The 20357-nt window shown below is 49.1% G+C and overlaps 1 protein-coding gene across 8 annotated transcripts in view; it reads right to left on the reverse strand.

The window, feature by feature from the left end:
* Nucleotides 1–20357, reverse strand: part of Arsg (arylsulfatase G) — a 148891-nt gene that overhangs the window by 65999 nt on the left and 62535 nt on the right. For 7 of the 8 annotated variants that reach the window (XM_013503204.1, XM_013503203.1, XM_013503202.1 and 4 more), the window contains exons 3-4: nucleotides 4882–5069; nucleotides 1284–1331 (exon numbers count right to left, since the gene is read on the reverse strand). The exons of the other annotated variant lie outside the window; for it this stretch is intronic. In XM_013503204.1, coding sequence (XP_013358658.1) covers nucleotides 1284–1331; nucleotides 4882–5069 — 236 coding nt within the window. The remainder of the gene's footprint in view (nucleotides 1–1283; nucleotides 1332–4881; nucleotides 5070–20357) is intronic. 8 annotated transcript variants of the gene reach the window in all.

The following is a 20357-nucleotide window of genomic DNA, read 5'->3' on the forward strand; positions in this document are numbered from 1 at the left end:
ATGTCCATGCCACAAGGCTTCTGGGGACTGTCTGGTCCAGGAATAGCACGTATGTAGGAGGTGCTGACTTTTCCCACTTCCCACTCCCTTGGCAGACACCACGGATCTGTGAAGGCACCGCCTCCTGCTGAGCGTGCCGGGCTCAGTAACCCTCCCCGGCGCACCACTCAAGATGTCAGCACCAAGACCGAGTCAAGTGTGAAAATGAAAGACCAAGAAGGAAAAGTAAATTCTGCAGCAAGTTTTAGTTAGTGGAGAAGTCAGGTCTTCACTTCCTGCATCTGCCATTTTCAAAAACACTTATGGGCGCATGTGGTTGTGCATGCTTGTAGCCCTAGCACTTAGGAGGCAGAGGCAGGAAGATTTCGAGCTTGAGGCCAGGCTGAGCTACACAGCAAGATCCTGTCTCCAGAAAATTAAATAAATAGCACACATGGAAGACCATGGCGATGCATGCCTTCTGCCAGGTCTGAGACAGGGCAGTTCAGCTCCTTTGCACAGGACAGGGAGAGGTGGGGCAGGGGAAAGGACAAAGCTGCAAATAGTTAGAAGACCACGTTAAAGGAAAGGGCCACCTACTTGTTTATACATGGCATGAGAAGAAGGTGGTGCGCTGGTAGGACCAGGGCCAGGTGAAAAGCCACGAAAGCTGAGGTGATAGCAGACTGTTTCTGAGAGAAATCCCCCAAGGCAGGTTCCATATGAAATGGAAAAGTAGAGGGAAAAGACAGAGGCACATCCACAGCTTCGAACACGCGTGCATGTTTTGGTGAACAAGACGCGCAGGGAATCTGCCATTCAGCCAGTTATTTTCAAAGAATTAGCTCTGGCAGCTTGATACTGGCCTCCTGCTCCAAGGCAGGGGACAAGAGGCCTGAGGAAGCCCACAGCGCAGGAAGAGGCCAGAAGCCAGCAGCCCCTGTTGGGTCCATGGGGAGAGCCTGTCCTTCAGCAAACCCATCAAAGAGTTTACTTCTTTCCAGATGAGCTGTGTTGGGAGCTTGCGGGGCTGAATGCCCCCTGAGGTGTAAAGAACTAGGAGATGATAAAGACACAGGGAGGGGGGCACGGTGGAGACGCCATGGGGCGGATGGACAGCAAGGAAGAGGTCAGGGAGAGGGGCACCCTAGCACCCCAAGTTGTACCCAGGTGACCTTGTCAACAAAGGTGTGCTGACTGGAAACTCTCTGGGGACAGGATGGCTCAAATGTCAATGGGGTCCCTCTACACAGAGATCCTAATTTCCTGTTTCCCAGGTAACAGGGCCCCAAAAGAATTCTTACCGCGGAAGTTGGGGTGATAAGAGCCGTGGTGCCCGAGATGCCATTTGCCTGTGGAAAAACAAAACAAGAGGAGTTGGGAGGAATCCCCGTGGGGACCCTCAGAACCTCCCAGGAGCTGATTACACGCTCAGGTCTCTGTGGGCTTCGTGCTTGACTGAGGACCGGGAAAGAGAATCAGCCAATGCAGTGAGGAAGCCGCACCGCTCTCCGGGACCAGCGGAGCCCGCTGGGAGACAGACAGCAGGCAGGATGACTCAGGGTGCATGCAGGAAGCTGCAGCAACGGGGACACAGGCTGTCCCCAGGACCGGGAGCACCGGGGCCTCTGTCCTCAGTGCGCGCTCAGCAGCCATAGCACACCACGTACCGGTGCACAACCTGCAGAGGTGCAGCCGGCCCAGGACGTGGGGGTGCCCCGCATCACAGTCTCAGAAATGCCTAGCTCCCGCTTGGTCTCATCATCTTTCTTTCTGGGCAATGTCGGCAGCTGCAGAGGCAGGGAAGACGCAACCTCCTTCCCTGCAGAGCTGCGCTGCTCAGACATTCGCGGGGCAGCAAATGAGGAAACAGCCGCCCGAGGCTCCTTGCTCTGTAAATGCCTTCGGTTTGGGGAAATAATCTGGTGACTCCTGACAGAGCTCCGACACTGTCAGAACCTCTGATAGGTTCGTTCTGTGCTGAGGAATAGACCCCAGGGGAATCGCTCCCAAGGCAAGAGGGCAAACACATGAACGGGATTCGAAGATCTAAACAGTGGCGCCATCTGACAACACAAAGGAGAGACATTCATAGGCGTCCCCAGGAGGATGGCTAAGGAAATTATTTGATGTGGCCTCAACAAATCGTACCAAACTATCATTTAAAGACAAACACAGTCAGGTGTGGTGGTGCAGGCCTGCAATCCCAGCTCAACAGGAGGCTGAGGCAGGAGGGTCACAGGTTGGAGGCCAGGCTGGGCAACTCCGTGAAATGCTGTCTTAACTGGGAGTGGGGATTTAGCTAAGTGCAAAGCCCTGATTTAACCCCTGGTACTGAAAAAAACAAAAAAGGCAAATGCAGCAGGGAAAATTAACAATCAGTGAATCTGCATAAAGGCTCTGTAGACTCCATGACTCCTTTCTTGCTCCATGAATTTCTAAAATATTCTTAACAAAAACCTGAGGGAAAGAGATTAAGCATTATCATGGAATGCTTAGATTAAGCACTGCATGGAAATAGAAGACTAACATTAACACTAAAAATCATTGTTTAAAATGATAACAATGACCATAAGTATCCAAAACAATACACCAAATTACATGGAAAGACAAAATAATGGGAAGAGGGAAGAAAGCAGAGTCGGGGGTGTGTGTATACAACTGGGTAAAAACATGCAGATATTCACCAATATTAGAAGCAAAATTACTAACAATAAACAAATAGATAAAAGAAGAAAGAAAGTGTGAGAGATGTCCATGGACTCGACATTCCTTTGAAGTTTTTCTTTTGTATGTGCCTTAGTTTCTAATTTCAACAGAGGGATGTGTTGATAGGACCGGCAAAGGCGCAGGGAGGAGTGGGGGTGGGGCAGCGAAACAGCAGCTCCACACGCAGCCTCGCACTGGGGGTCTGTGGCCCGAGGAGGGAGGCGAGATGCTGGGAAGAACCCAGTCTTGTGGCAGGCGGCATCAGGTTCTGGAGCCGGGTGGCTTGGGATTCAACCCACGGCTTTGAGGATGAAATGAACGCAGGTACAGAGTCTCGTAGGGACAGCCGCCCCGTGGGAGCCTCAGACAGGGGCGTCTAGGTGTTTGTTTTGTTAACATAATTATGCCTCAGGGTATGGGGAGAAAGGGATGGAAAAGCAAAACAGTGGGACGTGCATTGGTCCCTCCTGCTGTCAACTTGGGGCTTCCCCTTCTGGGATAATGAATCTCTCTCTCCAGTTTGAGCTCCTATGAAAGACCTCAGGTTTGCTTATTTATTTGTTTGTTTGCTTGCTTACTGGTGCCAGGGATTAAAGCCTGGATCTTTGTACACAGCTGCATTCCCAGCCCTTTGTGTTATTCTTTTGATGTTCGCATTCTTGCTAAGATGCTCAGTTGAGCAGGCTGGGCTCAAATTTGCGAGCTTCCTGACTCAGCCTCCCACACTGCTGGGATGACACGCATGCAACACCACATCTGGCAGGATGTCAGGCCTGGAACACAAGGGAGGAGATTGGGCCAACACAAGAGGCGCCAGCCCTTGGTCTGGGAAGAGTGATCTCTTACAGGTTAACACAGGAGACTCCAGGAACCAGGACCACGGCCGCAGGGACCCTTGCTGTCACTTATTTGCGAGCACACCCTCCCTTGCCATTTTATCACGATGGAGGGAGGCAGGAATCCCACAGGACGCAGCTCTTTCAGAGTTAGACTAACAAACACAGGCAGCTTAGGGACGCTGCTGGGACATCTGGGTTGTCTCAGCATCAGCAGGGAGATGGTGGGGAAGAAAAAGCCCAAGGACCAGGCAGTGGCTAGAAACCCTCCACACCCAGCTGCCTGGGCTCCAGGGCAGGTGACACCGAGCAGGTCGCTTCATGGCCCGAAACACCGCTCTCTCACCTATACCCTGGGCAATAACAATCTCCCAGGCATCCTCAGAATCTGATGCAAAGAAAGACATTTCCTAGGGCCTGGCACATAATAAATACACAAGATGAGGGGCCTGGATATTTAAAATAAGAGGCGGTCAGTGGATAATAAGGCTGACGCTGCTGGCTTCCTTCCTACAGCCACATCCACACTTACCCTCCTAACAGAACCTGGGCTTTGCTGGGGGAGGTGGGTAGAGGACCAGAGTGCCCGAGGCCAGGCCAAACCACGCATTCTAATCCTGGCTCCAATTCCCTACCTCCCCTGCAGCCCAGCGGCCTGTGACCCAGATTTAAGCGCAGTTCTGGGGGTGCTAGCGTATCTGGGCAAAGATTTGCTTCCTTGGTAAAAGAGGACAAATTCATTCTTGATAAAAGTGCAACCACCTCTCCTCTCTTCTTCCAAGTTCCTGGAGTACAGGGCACCAAAGCTGCTATACCACGGCCAGGAGGCAAGAGGTGCTGGAGGATGGCCAATATCCTAAGGGCAGCGTAATAGGACAGAAAGGTTCTGATTCCCAAAGGCACTTGTGAGCACAGGCGCTATGAAAGCAACCACGTAGGGCACAGTTTGTGCTAATGGGAGGAAAATCGCTCTGCCCTTTTTGACCTCCTTTTTTTGGGTACTGGGGATTGAACCCCAAGTCTCCCACTTACCCGAACTAACACTGAACTACACCCTTACCAATCCCCTTTTTATTTTATTTTGCAACAGTCTTACTATATTGTCCAGGCTGGCCTTGAACTCGAGCTCCCCCTGCTCCGGCCTTCAGAGTAGCTGGGATTACAGGTGTGCACCACCATGCCTGGCTGGTTCTACACACATTTTAACCTACTGTTAGGTCTTTTCCACTATAAAGCATTCCTGCTTCATTCAGCAAGAAATGAACAAAAAAGGAAGCGCAGCGCAAGAGGCAGTGCGGAGTGGAGGCTCTGCAGAGAGGCCCCCCAGGTCCGCGCTGTGACGGGAGGCCCGTGTTACCTATCATGCCGGTCACATAGCCGGCCTGCTGCAGCACCTCCGCCAAGGTGGTTTCGTTGAGCGGAAGGCCGCCCAGAGAGGTGACGGCGAAGTTGCGTGTGACTCCATTGCGAAGGCCCAGCCGGCCGGTGAGCAGGGAAGCCCGGGAGGGCGAGCAGGTGGACGCAGCCGCGTGGAAGTCCACGAACCTGCAAAGAAAGGAGTGTGATCCGCCCAGCACAGGACGCCGAAACAAGGGAGCCGGCCACAGCAGTCAGCCAGCTCCCAGGATTGTAGCGCTGGGAGAGAGCAGAGCAGTCGATCGCCCAGTTGTGGAGCAGGTAAAGAAAATGAAGTTTGAAAGGTAATGCAGCCAGTTCAGAGTCACGCAGCTAATTCAAATCGATGTAACCCGTGAATGAGTAAAAACCTGTGAGTCTATACTGCTGCGGAAAAGAAGTCATTTGTCCCCGTTAGAGGGGAACATGACACCAGTTCCCCTCCCTAACAATTCCTAATTAAAGTTAAGGACCCGTTGGCGTGGCCCATAGTCATTGCCAGGTAACGATGGACGCCATCCTTAGCTAAAAGACAGCAGCTAGCTCACATCAAAGGGGTGGCAGCTTTAGGAAATCACCACCTTGCCTCTCGTCCCCCATCTAAGAACTGATGACCCGTGGATGGGGCTGTTCACACTGTCACACAGTGTCACTCCTGGGTCACTCATAAATTGGACGGAGCTGGCAATTACTTCCTTATAAAATGATTAGATTTAGTGTCGCTGATAATGAGCCCCTGACCTTGTGAGTCTCCTGATGCGATGCAATATGAAGTTTATAAAAATCAAGGATTCTTGCCAAAAACATTTAACCTGAGTCTAATCAAACGTCTGGACCTAATTTCCAGGTTACAGGAAATACAGTTAATAGAAGAACAAATTAAACGACACCATAAGGAAATTACGGGACAAATCGGAACCTCGGCATTTCTGCAAAATACCCGGTCTCATCCCTTCAAAAAGTCACTTCCATGGAAAAAAGATGAGACAGGGCAGGGGTGTTGGGGTGAGGAACATTCTAGAAACCAAAAAGACAAAGCAAATTCAATCCACAGTCTGGCCGGCTCTCATTTCAAATAAGTTAGCAACACATTTGGGAGATACTAAGGAAGTCTTAACATTGGCTACATGTGTGAGATTAGGGAATTGTTTATATTTATAGTATAATAAAGGTATAGCAGGCATGTGGCAGAATGTTCTTAAGAGATGCACACTGCAGCATTTGTAATGAAGGTACATGATGTTTGCATTCTTCAAATGATTCGGAGAAAAGGAAGAACTTATTCATAGCTGTGGCAAGTATAAGCAAAAATAGCAAACTGTTAAACATGGATGAGTATCCTGGTGTTTATTTTACCATATATATATATATATATATATATATATATATATATGTAACAATACTGGAGATTGAACCTAGGACCTTCACACTGAGCTATACCCCTAGGCTTTTAAAAATTTTTTTTTATTTTTAGAAAGGGTCTTACAAAGTCACTAAGTTGCCAAGGCTGGGCTTGAACTTGTGATCCTTCTGCCTCAGCTTCCCAGCCTGAAATTTTTAGTATTAAAATGCTTTTTAAGTTATGGAGCTCCACAGTCTCAAATGACAAGGGCTACTGCTGCGGGGGAGGGAGGAGTGGCATAAAGCGTAATAAGGCAACTCCATACCTCATTGTGTCGGACTGCAAGGAGTTTGACGGGCAAGCTCAGTCACCATGCAGTGCAGAAGGGAGACTGCGGTCTGGTGGGATAAGAGACCATTCCTCCTCCAGTGAGGCCAAAATGGGATGATGCTTTAATGTACCGCAGCTGGGCGTGGTGGTACATGCCTGTGATCCCTGTCACTCGGGAAGCTGAGGCAGGCAGATCAAAAGTTTGAAGTCAAACCAGCCTGAGCAACTTAGTGAGACATTTATTTTAAAAAAAAGCAACTAAACCTCACCCTGACATCACTGGTGCTGCCTCTGTCCAGACACCAGGACCCGCTGTGATCTTGTGTGTCCCTAGTTTTCTCACACCCTCAGAGTTGTGCCTGAGAGAAGCTTCACCCGGGTTAAGGCACAAATGAGGGCCCCACCTTCCTCTGACTCGGCACCCGCAGAGATGAGGGCAACGTGGTCTGCAGACCAGCAGAGTGGATTCTTTCCTTTGCTCTGCTTTTCTTTTCTTTCGAAAAAAAAAAAAAAACAGTACTACACTGAAGTCTAGAGATCATAAGACAAAAGCCATTTTTAAAATCTTAAAGGCCCATTACCCTATGACCCAGAAATTTTGCTCCTAGGAATTATTCTAAAAAACTCAAATCAGATCCTCTAACAAATACAAATACGCAAATATTCCCAGCAGCACTGCTCACAGTAGGCAAAAGGTGAGAGTCACCAAATGTCCTTCCACAGAGGAATGGATACAAACACACTGCGTTACATCCATCCAGTGAAATATTACTCAGCAATGAAAAGGAATGTAGTACTAGCACATACTTCTATATGCAGAAACCTTTAAAACATCATGGTAGGGATGTAGCTCAGTGTTAGAGGCTTGGCCAGCATATGTGAGGCTATGGATATAATCCCCAGCACCACAAAAAAGACTTGGGCTGGGTGAAAGAGCCAGACACAAAATGCCTTCTATTATATGACTACCTATATGAAATAACCAGAATAGGCACATTCAAGGAGGCAGAAGGCACACTACCGGATGGCAGGAGATGGAGGGTGAGGGAAGAGAGGTGTAACTGCTGAAGAGGAGCGAGGTTTTATTTTGGGGTCAGAAAAATATTTTTAAATTCAATAAAACTGGTTGTTGCTTAACGTTATGCACATACTAAATGTCACTGAATTGTTAATGGTTTCGGCAGCTAGAACTAGCTGATTTCATGTTATGGAAAGAGCATGTTTACAGACCAAGAGAAAACATCCAAAGAATTTCTCAGGAAGGGCCAAGGTCTGTTAGGCTGAATGTCAGGTTTGGATGAAAACGTTACTTACTTTTAGCTAAGAGAGGGTGGCAGTCACTTTCCTGCCACCGGGACCCAACACCCACAACTCCAAAGAGGAGAGATTTACAGTGGCTCCTCAGTGACGAACTTAATTCTTGCCACGATTCTGGTTGCAAACCGAATTGGACGAGAATTGGATCTCAGATTTCTCCCCTAAGGTCGACATTGAGGCTAACTGTTGAACTTGATTCGGTTCTCGTAACAGAGGGTCATTTCTCATTTCATTCATTCACTCCAAAGTATTGACTGGAGGGTCCCTGAGTGGAGGGACAGACTGTGCCCTGCTCCCCTGCCTAATTATACCTCTTTGGGCATATCCCTGGCAACAATGAATATTACTTCTTTGCTCTATTGTTTAGGGCAGATTCAGGTTGGCCCCAAATTCATTGGCATGCCTCCCGCTGAGGCGGGGTTTGTGTCCTCTCCCTCTGAATCTGGGCAGGCTCTATGACTTCTCTGACCGATAGAATAATGTGGGAGCAGGTGATCCTGTGCCGATTTCTGGCCTTATAGGACGGGTAGCTTCCCCTTCCTTTCTTGAAATACTCTGAGCCACTATATAAGAAACCATGTGGGAAAGGCCACCATGCTGAGAACACCATACCAGAAAGGCCACCATGCTGGAGAAGCCGGCTGGCTCTGGCCAGCTGAAGCCATCCCCATGGAGATGGCCATCATAGGATCAAGGCCATCTCAGTCTTCTCAGGCTGACCACCTGTTTACTGAGTTCCACGGTGTGACCCCAATCAATACCACAGGGGAAGGAAGAATTGCCCACACAAGAAGGGTCTGAGTTCCTAACCACAAACAAATCACAAGCCATAATCAAATGGCTGTTACTGGAAGCTAAGTTGTGGAGAGAGAGTTAATTATTCTGAGTTACACAACCAGAACAACGTTTGTCTCTCACACTGGACAATGTGCACCTCACTGCTAAGTCCCCAGCACAGCACACAAGGGGAAGATGGGTTAATTCCCTGACACCATTTTTCAAGGTGACAAAGGGATATCCTCAGAGAGGAGAGAAACAGCGCTGTGAGATCCCAGCCCTGCAAGACTTGTGAGATCCCAACCCCCAACACCTCACCCTGCCCGGCTACCTTCCTGCCTCTCTGCTTCTGGAGGGGGTTTGAAGGGGGAACTTGCAGTCTTCCTTCCCAGATCTCCAGGGGCCCGGAGCAACATTCCCAGCCACAGGTTTCTTTCAAAACATCCCCAGGAGCCAGATGCATTGGGATCTGCAGGGCCCAACCTCCTGGGGAAAAATGCAAGGCCTTGGACGTGGATGTTACAGGGAGCCAGCAGCTGTTAGCTCTCCTTAGATTTTCTCCTCAGTTCCACCCATGGCTTACACATTTGCTCCCAAAACGTTCACCTCTGCCCAGCTTAGTCTGTCCCCTTCCTCCTGAGGTTTAAGCAAGAACCCTCCTTGTGCACACGCCTAAATAGTCCTTACGATAATTCTCATTAGCTAATGCTTGGGAAACCCTTACTATAACCCAGGCACGATTCCAAGTTCTTCACGTGCATGAAGTCATAAGCATCTGTTGTGCTTGAACTTACTCTGGTTTGAATTTATCATTCCAAATGGAATGGCCCACACTTGTTGGTGTCATTGCTTTATCCCCAGCAGGACGAGCTGCAACTTTCAGGGATCAGAGCAAAAGGAAAAGGGGAAAAGGCAAGGCTCCTTGTTCCAAAATCATTAAGCATTTCAGCACGGTGACAGCAGAGCATCAAACCCACAGCAGAGTCCTTCTAAGTGTGGGTCTCTGGGTACATGTTTAGGCCACTTGCCTATAAACAGCACCAGCCAGAACTTAAACAACTGCCACCCTTCAGTCCACTGGGCTTCCCAGAGTCAAGAGAGAAACACCTGTTGCTCTCCAGACCCCGGTATTGCTCCTATGGTTTCCTTTGTCACTTTCGGCAAGTTTGTCTTCTTAAGATATCTCCCTGCATGCCTACTCTTCCTCTACCAAGCTTCCCGATCCCAGTAAACAGAACTTCCAACCCAGGTACTCAAGGCAAAACATAGTCTGTCCCTACCTGTCTCAGTCCCCCCTGCACAGCCAAACTATTTTAGCATGCCCTATCAACCCCACTTCCAGATCTAGCCCTCTCCATCTACCTAATCCCAGTCCAAGGTACCGTCATCCTGTACCCAGACCACTGCTGTAGCCTCTCTACTGCCTCCCCAGGCCACGGTGCTGCATGACCCCAGCGGGTACCGTGCACACTATGGTCTGAAGTTAAGCAATGCACGATCGGCCCAGCTGCATGTGGCAGCCCTGCTTCCCACGTCAGATTCCGGCCTCCATTACCCCTGTATCACTTTCCCATGGGGCAGCCAAAGTAGTCTTTTAAAATGTGTAGCAGCTGCTATTAGTCCCTGACTGGAAATCCTCTAATGGGTTCTTATTACAATGAAAGTAATTCCAAAGTCATTACCATGGTCTACTAGCCCTCCATCACAGCTTTCTAGCCAAGGAGCTGGAGCATACAGACACGGCCAAGTGAATCTCGGGTTTTCTGAGATTGTGTTCCCATCATCCCCTGGAGCAGCTATGTGGGGCCTCAGGGCAACCAGAAGTACCAAGGCTGTCCTATGCTGGCTCTGTCTGTGCTCCGCATTACTCCAGGGTAAGGAGCCCTCTTAGCAAACAGTGCAGAGAGAGCCCTTTGGCAAGTGCACGAGACATCCCAGGTGCAGCCCCAGGCTGCCCACCTCTACTGCCAGGGTCCTCAATGAAGGTCTTGGGAAAGGGGCACCAAATTCACTGATTTCCAAGAGTGACACCATAACAGAAAAGTTGGGGACTTGCCAGCCTGGTGACCTGGATCTCAGCTGATGTCAGCCTCATTCTTCCCAAAGCTCTTTCCAGGCCAGCCACCCTGTTGAGTGGCTCTTCCTAGAACACCCCAAGCTTGGTCCTGTCTCAAGTCCTTTCTGTGTTACCTCTGTCTGGGACGCTCTGCCTCGGTCTGCACACGCTTGGTCTGTTCTTGGTCACTGGGTCTCTGTTCAAATTTCAGCTCTTCAGGAAGGTCTGTCCTGACCTGGTTATGCCCACATCAGTCCCTCCTCTCATCTTCTCTGGCCTTGTTCCTGGATTTGTCTCCTCACTTGCTGCCCTGCCCTGACCTCCTGTCTAGAATGGAGTTCCACAATCCTACTCCCACCACTGCCCTGGAGTCTGGCCTAGACCAACCCCTAGGGAACGCTTTGTCTCCACTGGTAGCAGCTCACTACCTGGTGAGAGCTGGTTTGTGCAGTCACGTGGGACATGCGTATCTTGCACTGACGTCGGGTTGCTTCACTGGGCTGTTGGCAGGCAATAAGACTTTATCGCTGCAGCAACTGGACACACACAGACATGAAGACAGCACGGGACATTCCTCCCTGGGTTGGCCTTTCTGCTCAACAGACACGTGCACATCACCTGTCATCTCAAATCTTTCACCAGGGGGCTGCCTGTTTAGTTCAACCAATCACAACACAGCCACCTGGAGTACTACAGAGGAGAAACCAGTCTTTTCCATCAAACACCTTACACTGTAACTGCAGTGTGACGATGTACATAGACGCTACAGTACGATGGGCCCCATTCAAGGAATATTTAAAAAGTACTACGAGAGGCAGAATGGCACCAAGGCAAAGAGCATGAACAAACAGACCTGGGTTCATATCTGGCCCCAAATCCCACTAGTGTGAAACTAGACGAGTAACACAGTCTAAACGTTAGTAACTTCATCCGGAAAATGGGCACAATCAGGCCTTCCATGCTAAATTATTTGAGAGATGCAGTGAGATGATACACAGACATCAGTTAGCAGAGCACCAGGCAGAGAGCAGGTTTTTAAAATTCATGGTAGTCAATGGGAACACTCGTCTAAATGTGGAAAACTGGCTAAATGCAGAGAATGGGATGGCGGGGGAATGATAAGTGAGCAGGACATACATGGATGAAATTCCGGGTGTGAGGCACTTGCTGCTGCTGATGCTACACATGCACATGTATGTCACAGGTCACCTGGGACTTGAGACACATGGACCCTAGCTCAGCCTCCTCCCTCCAAAAGCCCAGGCTCACCACATCCCAACCATCCAGGCCAGAAACTGAGGCATCTGTCACTTCTATCTCCTCACTCCCAATGCTGCTACCCAGAAGCACGTGGCTGTTAACTCTTACCCAAGTCGCTGTCTCTAACCCGTTCTAGCCCATCTCCAGGTCATGCTGTCTCCCAACCTCAAGGCTTTTGTGACTTAGCTCTGATTGGTCATTATAACCCACCACGCTTGCCTCAGTCTACCCTTTCACCTTCTCAGCCATTGGCCGAGCTGACTGCTATGGGTTGGGTTGTGCCCCTCTGAAAGATAGGTTAAGGGTTGAGGATACAGCTCAGCGGCAGAGCACATGCTTAGCTTGTAGAAGGCCCTGGTCAAGTCCCTGCACCAAACAACCAAAAACCAAAAATAAAAAACACGGAAGCTCTAAACTACACTACCTTAGAATGTGACCTTAGTAGGGAAATAGGGTCATTGTGTGTGTGGTCAGGATCAGATCGTACTGAAGTAGATAGGGTGCCTATCCAATGTAACTGGTGAGAGAAAAGTGGAAAGAAGAGTGTCAGGAGAAGACAGACACACTGAGGGAAGAAGGGCACATGTACGTGGGGACGAATATTAAAGTCATGCTGCCACAAGCTAAGGAATGCTGGGAGTGCCGAAGCTGGAAAAAAAAAAAAAGGAAGGAACTTCCGCTAGAGCTTTGAGTTCATGTGGACCTGCAACACCCACCTTGATCTTGAACTTCTAGCCTCCCCCGCTGAGAATACATTTCTGTTGTTTTAAGACACTCAGTGGTTCTGTATAAGAGCAGAATTAAAAAACTAATTGCTCAAACTAAGAACTCAAAAAATTAGACTCCACCCCCAAAATAAAAGACCCAATCAAAAAGTGGGCAACTGAAATGAACAGACATGTCTCAGAAGACGTACAGATGACCAATAAATACAGGAAAAAATGTTCAGTGTCCCTGGCCATTAGGCAAATGCAAATTAAAACAACCCTGAGATTCCATCTTACTCCAGAAAGAATGGCTATTATCAAGAAATCAAATAATAACAAATGCTGGAGGAAAAAAACAAACAGTTCAGTTCTATATTGTGGGTGGGAGTGTAAACTAGTACAACTACTATGGGAATCAGTAGGGAGATTCCTCAGAAAACTAAAACCAGAAATTCCATTTGACAAAGCTATTCCTCTTCTAGACAGTGAGTTAAAGACATCATACTACAGTGACACACACATATCCACGTTTATAGCAGTACAGTTCATAATACATAAATCTTATACCCCTCAACAGATGCATGGATATAGAAAATGTGGTATTTATGCATAAAGGAGTACTATTTACCATAACAAAGGATAAACTTGAGCCACTTGTAGGAAAATGAGTGCAACTTGAGACTGTATATTTAAGTGAAATAAATGAGACACATAAGCTTAAATATCATAGTTTCTTTTATACGAGAAACACATAAAGAGAGCGAAATAACAGCTGGGTAGTAGGAAACAGGGAGATCTTTGTCAAATGGGAAGAACAAGAGATGCAGAAAGAGGGAAGGGAAAAGGGAAGGAAAAAAGGATTGGGAGGCCACAGTGGGGATAAAGATTTTGCAAAGGGGTAGGGGACCAAGAGACGGAAGGAGCAGGGAGGGAGGGAAACAGGAGGGGACAAAAAAGAACTAAGATGTGTTTTGTGCATGCACCAACTCCCCACAATAAATGTAATCTTTGTTTACCGCAAACACGTACTAATAAAAATACAGAAACTAATCACTTACAATCAGACTGTCTTGTTACTCTATCACACTGGTTGTGAGCCAGCATAGAGCCTGGGATGGACAAGAGATGGTCAAAATATACAAGGAGTGCTTACATTTAAAAAAAAAAACAAACAACTTATTACGGTAAAAGACACATTGCCTTTAATCCCCCTCAAAATGCTCTCCCTCACTTTAAACACACTCATTACATTGTTCTTGCCACAGTTTGAAGCAGTTCTGGAAGTCCTCTTTCCTGAGGGTCTTCACAAGGTTGTGACAAAAAATATGGTGACTACTGCTGCTGAGTACCTTCCAAGCAGAAAGGCGGGCTCTTAAAAGCATGGCAGCATGTCTACCTTATTCACCAGATCTGGCACTGTGTGCCTTCTGGATCTCCCTTAAAGTCAACATGATCATGAAAGCAAACATTTGAATTGATTCAAGACATCAAGGCAGCCTTGACTGCACAACTGAAGACATTCACAGTGGCGATGATTGGGGGGGCGTCTTACGTGGATACACTAATGTTCACACAGTGAGGAAATCACCTAATGACATGTTTCTCAGAACGAAACCCATTTCTGAAGGGACACATGGGGCTGTGTTATTTGTATTTTTTCTGGGACATTTTTGTCCAAATTCATTTTTACGGTAGTGAAGCCCAAACATTTATCAAATAGTTCATAGGTGATTCTCTTTGGTAAAAATAATGAAGATAATATGAATGGAATTAACTGTTTTCAAATAAATCCCAACAGAGTTCCTATAGGAAATTTCTGGTCCTAAATTCAGGCCAGCTTATTAATGTTCAAAGAAACAAAATCTTGTTTCTCACTGAACTCTCATCAAACTACCAAGGAAGTATGGTGAAATGCCCGCACTGTCCACCATTTCTGCTCCTAGAGAAGTTCAAAAGACTTAGAATTCTTATCTATTTTCTCAAAAGGCATTTAAATCTGAGCACAACTTTTTGTGACCTCTCAATCCCAACATCTCTTGGGAATGGAAGTCTGAATTTGTTCTAAGAGTATAAAAAACCAGTCTTCCAAGCAGAGTTCTAAAACTTAGAACGTTGCAATATACATAATGTATATTGCAATATACAAATGTTGCAATATACATAATCTTCCCAGTGGCGCTTTAATGAGATTTTTACACAAAAAAGTATGCCTTTTTATTCATCCCTATGATTCTTGGTTGTGAAACTTCTGTACGTCATGTGTGTGACACACAGGAGCCCTGTGAGAGAGACAAACACGCAGTGAAGTCAGCCAAAGAAGCAAGGCTCTAACTAGATAAAACCCTGTGTAGGAGTGCGCCAGTCTTTCTCATCACGCTACAACTTGCAGCCCCTAGGACAGTAATATGTCTTTTCCTTGTCCTGACATCCAAGAAGATGCCCCGCTCTTGGGCCTAGGTTGTCTAAAGTTCTGTGAAGGCTTCGTATCTACATAGAATAATATGCTAGTGAAGTTCAGCATGTGATGTGCAATGTAACCTTTACCTATTTGGATCCCCCAAATTAAACCAAAAAGAAACCTGGGCTTCGAGGTTAAATCGGAAGAGAAGTCAGGGTTGCTGATGGTTGGTGATGCACATCTGAGAAACGTGGAGCCAGTGTGGGCCTCAGTGACCTAAGGAGTTGATCTCCTAGCGGGGCATGAGCTCATTATGTGTATGACTTGGTGATCGTGGGATCAGAAGGGGAACAGTACGCTTGACGCTGTAGGACGAGGAGGCACCGTGGTGCCAGGTGTGAGCTCCGGAGTCACTCAGCCTGGGGTGGAAGCTGGCTGTGCCACTGCCTTCTGTGTGAACACAGAGGGCCTTGGGCTTAAACAATGTGCTACGAAGGGTGTAAAAAGAAGTCACCAGAGCCTGCCTGGCAGGAAAGGACACCACGGGCTGCAGCATGCACTGAGCTCAGGGCATGGAGTCCCCTCCTCTGAAACCTCCACCAGCTGGTATCTCCAGGGTGAGTGTGAAGTGGGGCATGCTCAAGGCCCCATGGAAGCCCCTGCAGAGGTCCCTGAAGCGGCCTGGTAGGATCTGGGAGGCCCTCGCATTGGGTTTTCAGCATGCTGGGCCCTGGTGCCCCAGAGGAGTAGGAGGGGACATACAGCTCCGAGTACCTAAGCTGGCTCAAGGGGCTCTGCTGGGTCAGCTTGTGGTCCCCAGAGACCCCACAGGGTGACCTTCCTGGTCCCAAACCCCGGCAAGAAGCAGAGCAGGGGGGGCGGCCTGGCCCTGAAGTGCGCGCCTTGTACAAGGGCCAAGCTCAGGGACAGAGCACTAAGGCCGCGGAGGGGACAGCGCGAGACAGCGAGCTCCTTGCGTGCTGCTCTTTTCCTCTCTGTCCCGCACACCTAGTTATGAGTAACTCGCTCAGAAAGCTTCATCCTCTGCTCGGTTGTCTGCCCACTCCCAGACGTCACCCGCCCACTCGCCTGGCCCGCAAAGCTCCCCTACCTGGCCGGGGACACCCCGCTGCTCAGCCTTCCGCCCACCCACAGAACCCCCAACCCCAGTCCACACCGTGGGCCTTGACTGCCTGGCACCCACTGCACTCCCCTCCCCTCCGCTGGCTGGGGACTCTGAGACCCAGGGGATCCTCCCAATGGCATCCTGGGAGGGAGGATGATGGAAAAAACCGAGGGACTCTTGGATAGTCAGATCCTCCACAAGTGTGAGGGTCCCTTCTCCACGGGACCCACCTGCAAGATCTGAGCAACCTGTGACGTCCATGACATCCGGTTACCACCTTCTGCCCCCAAAGATCGAAGTGGAGAGGGCCCAGGTGCAGCCCAAGGAGGAGTGGGGGAGGGGAAAGGTGCAGCCCAAGGAAGAGCAAAGGGAGTGGGGCGGGGAAAGAAATGGTGCCAGGAAGAAACCAAAGGGCGGGACCACAGGATGGAGATGCCCCTAGCCCTGGGGTTGTGGCACCATCTAGGCCCATGGAGCCCAAGGGAGACCTAATTATCTTTGGGGTGCAGTCCTGGGCCTCAGGAGGATAAGCTCCCTCCTAGGGACTTGACAAATACCTTGGGTGAGATGGCCCGTGTCTCCTGTGATCATCTCTGATGACCAGGCCAGCCCAGGTGGCTCCCCACTGCCGAAGTCCTAGGAGCAAGCACTGCATGGACACCATCAGGCCGCCCTCCAGGTTGCCTGGGACCAGGGAGGCAGGCAAAAGCAGAAAAGCCTCCAGCTGGGCCAGCAGGCTGCTGCCTTCCACCCAGAGCTAGGGCTCATAGGCCTGGCAAGAGGAAAGTGTGCATGCCAACAGCCATGCCACTGCCAAGGTCATGACTGTGGGATGAAGGTGAGCTCCCCCAGCTCCTAAGCACCCTAAGACTCCCAAAGGACATCCGGGCAACCAGCAGCGGAGTTCATGGAGTCAAGAGGATACCAAGACATCAGAGGGGAAGATAGAGGCTTTGGAGGAGAAATCAGAGGTAGTGATAGATGGCACCGCCCCTTGCCTGGCACCTTCTCATCCCCATCTGCTGCAGAGACTGCACACACCCTCCCCCTCCCAAGGACACTTGGTCAGTCCCCAGTATTCCTACCACCTCTGCCTGGGCACAGAAGGCTGCTGGTTCCCCCACTCTGTCTGACCCTCTGCCTTCCCCACACCCAACAGAGACTAGCCAGTGACATCCCCAGCCCCCAGTTCTACCGCACCTCCCAGTTCTGCCCTCCCAGCCCCCGTATCCCCGCACCTCTCCCCTCCAAGCGTCCCTTCTGCCTAAGAGAACCCCTGACACCGTGTCTGCAGCTGCCCTCCTCCTCTGCCCTTGCCTCCCCTCCACTAGCCCCTTCCTCCCACAGCACTGGTCACACCAGCACACACTCAGCCTCCACGACTGCCTTTCCACTGTCCCAGCCAACACCTCTGCACCCCTGCCCGGGCAGCCAGCCCCGGAGCCTGGGGACGATGCCGTGGACAAGACACCCCCACCCTCTGCTGTCATTTCTAGATCTTCCCCAGGCTCTAGGGTGACCTCTTGCCCATATCACTCAGAAGGGCATTTTTGAAGGTACCAGGCTCTACCAGCCCTTGTATACTCAGTGTCTCCTGCCCCACCACAACTATTAACTATCCTCCAGGCCCACAAACCATTGCTCGTCCCACAGTTGGGACACTTGCTGGGCAACCCCAACCAGCCTGTCTCTTCAGAAGCCCCTCTCCTTGTCCTGCTTGTCGTGGACCCTACGCTCACCACCATCTTGCTAGACAGAGCCTGTGCACCTCCCCGTGCCTGCCCTTGACTTGGGAGCTGTGGATACTACCCACCTCCCTAGGCCATCACCATCCAGTCTCCTCCTGCTTCCAAGATCAACTGCTGAGCCTCCCAGGCAGCTGAGACCCCTTGTGGGGAGTAGGAGAGAGCTGTGCAGTCATCAGCCACCTTCCCCCTGCCTACCATGAACCTGGTTGTTCCGAGCTCTTGGCCAGTTTTCCCTTAGACCTGGCCTGACACCTGCCGCTCCTTCCTGCTGTCCCTGTTCCCCTCACTTATTTGCCTCAGTGGCCCTTATATTCCCCTATTACATACATAGAACCTGGTTATTGTTCATCTGCCCGTGTTCACATGTCTTCTTTGCTCTTTGACTCCACCTGGGGAAGAACCGCCATGTATGGGTAGTGATGCGCTGAGCCAGATTTTACGCAGATTTACTCTGTCCAGGGGAGAAGCTGGGAAGCAGCCACCTTCACCACAGTCTGTGGAAATCAGTTACAAAGGAATTCACCTAGCTTACTCCCTTGTTGGAGTAGACTTTCTGTTCTTGCTTGGTAGACTTTAGTTGGAGTATACTGCTGTGCCTCGCTTTTTTAATGGTTCTTGTTATGGTTTGTGTCTGGCTGTCCCCCAAAGCCACATGCAGTCATGGCGTTGGCTTTCAGAGTAATTGATTCATGGGTATGAGAGCTACCACCACCCTGAGGCGGATTGTTTGCATATATAAGGGAGAGAAAGAGGCTGCTTGGTGGCCGCCACTCCTCCCTTTTGCTCTTGTTGTTTTTGCTATCTTCCTCCCCATGAATGGTTGTCCCCTGCCATGTGCCACCCTGCCTTGGAGCCAGCCGAGTATGGACTGAAACCTCCACAGACTGCGAGCTAAATAAACTTTTCCTTCCTTAATTTTGGGTATCCGGTATTTTGCCTCAGCAATGAGAGAAAAGTAACCAAGACAGTTAGTTATATTGAAATAAAATAGCCATAAAATGATCTGCATATAAGTACAGTATAGAATCTGATAAGTTTTGATGTATGCATGTTCCAGTAAAGCTATGAATGCAGTGAAGAAAACGAAACATTCATCATTCTCAAAAGTTTCCTTGCCCACTTCATATGCCCTCCCAAGTTTCCCTATCCTGCCCACCATCTCCCCTGGCAAGGACTGACGTGCCTTCTGTCGTGTATATGTATTGCAGATAAGTGAGTGTATGTCATGTGCCCTGCCTGCCTGGCTTTTCTCACTAAGCATAATAATTTTGAGATCAAGCCGCAGCCTATTCTATGGTTTTGCTGAGTAGAAATCCATTGCATATGTTACTAAAGTTTGTCCATTCACTCAGCTGCCGGATGATGTTTACATTGTAGTTTTCAGTTACTGAAAACAGAGCTCCTATGAATGTTCTTATAGAAATCTCTGAAAGCACATGCATAGTATTAGCAGGGCTTGGGTCACCCGGTAGCTGTGTGTCTTAGTTACTTTTTCTCATTGCTGAGACAAAATATCTGACACTCAAAGTTAAAGGAAGAAAGTTTATTTAGCTCATAGTGGGTAGAGATTTCAGTCCATAATCGGCTGGCTCCAAAGCAGGGTGGCATGGCAGAGGGGCATGACAGAGGAGAAACAGTTCACGGCAGGCAGAAGGTAGAAAAGCCAGCAAGCAAGAGACCAGTGACAAGCCTCTTTTTGTCCCTTACGTCCTCTTATCTAAGCTATCCGCCCTTTGGGCAGATAGCACTCACACACTGTAGAGTCTGCCACCTCCAAAAAGCCCCACCTACGACTGCGTGAGGCTTTCGGGGAACATCCAGACACAAGCCACAACAGTGTATGTGTGTGTGTGTGTGTGTGTGTGTGTGTGTGTGTGTGTGTGTAACCTTTGAATGAACCACTGAACTGTTTTCTGCAGTGGCTAATGGAGATTTCTGGTTCCTTTGCTTCCTCGCCAGCCTTTTGTGTGGTCAGACTTTGTAATTTTAGCTCTTCAACAGGGATGGAGTGGTAGCCCCATGTGGTTTAAATTTTCCCTTAGCTTATGTCTACTTAGGATAACTTTTCATGTGCTTATTTGATACGTAGATGTCTTCCTTGGTGAAATCTCTTTTCAAATCATGCAGCCTCTGTTTTCTGCTTTTAAAATTTTTTTTACTTGTTGGATATCAAAGTCCTGTATGTGATATTAAAGGAGGTTTTCTCACGCTACAAAAAATGGCTTTCGCCCCAGACGACTCACTTGATTTTTGACAACACTTAGACTATAACTACTTGTTAGATCCTTCTTGTGTATCTCTGTCTTCCTGAGAAACCACTTTGAAGATACCACCATGTATTACAGCAGTCATTGATATTTTCCTACTAATCTATCCA

This window comes from Chinchilla lanigera, unplaced genomic scaffold (genome assembly GCF_000276665.1).
Source record: "Chinchilla lanigera isolate Chin_1 unplaced genomic scaffold, ChiLan1.0 scaffold00077, whole genome shotgun sequence".
NCBI classification, from domain to species: Eukaryota; Metazoa; Chordata; class Mammalia; order Rodentia; family Chinchillidae; genus Chinchilla; species Chinchilla lanigera.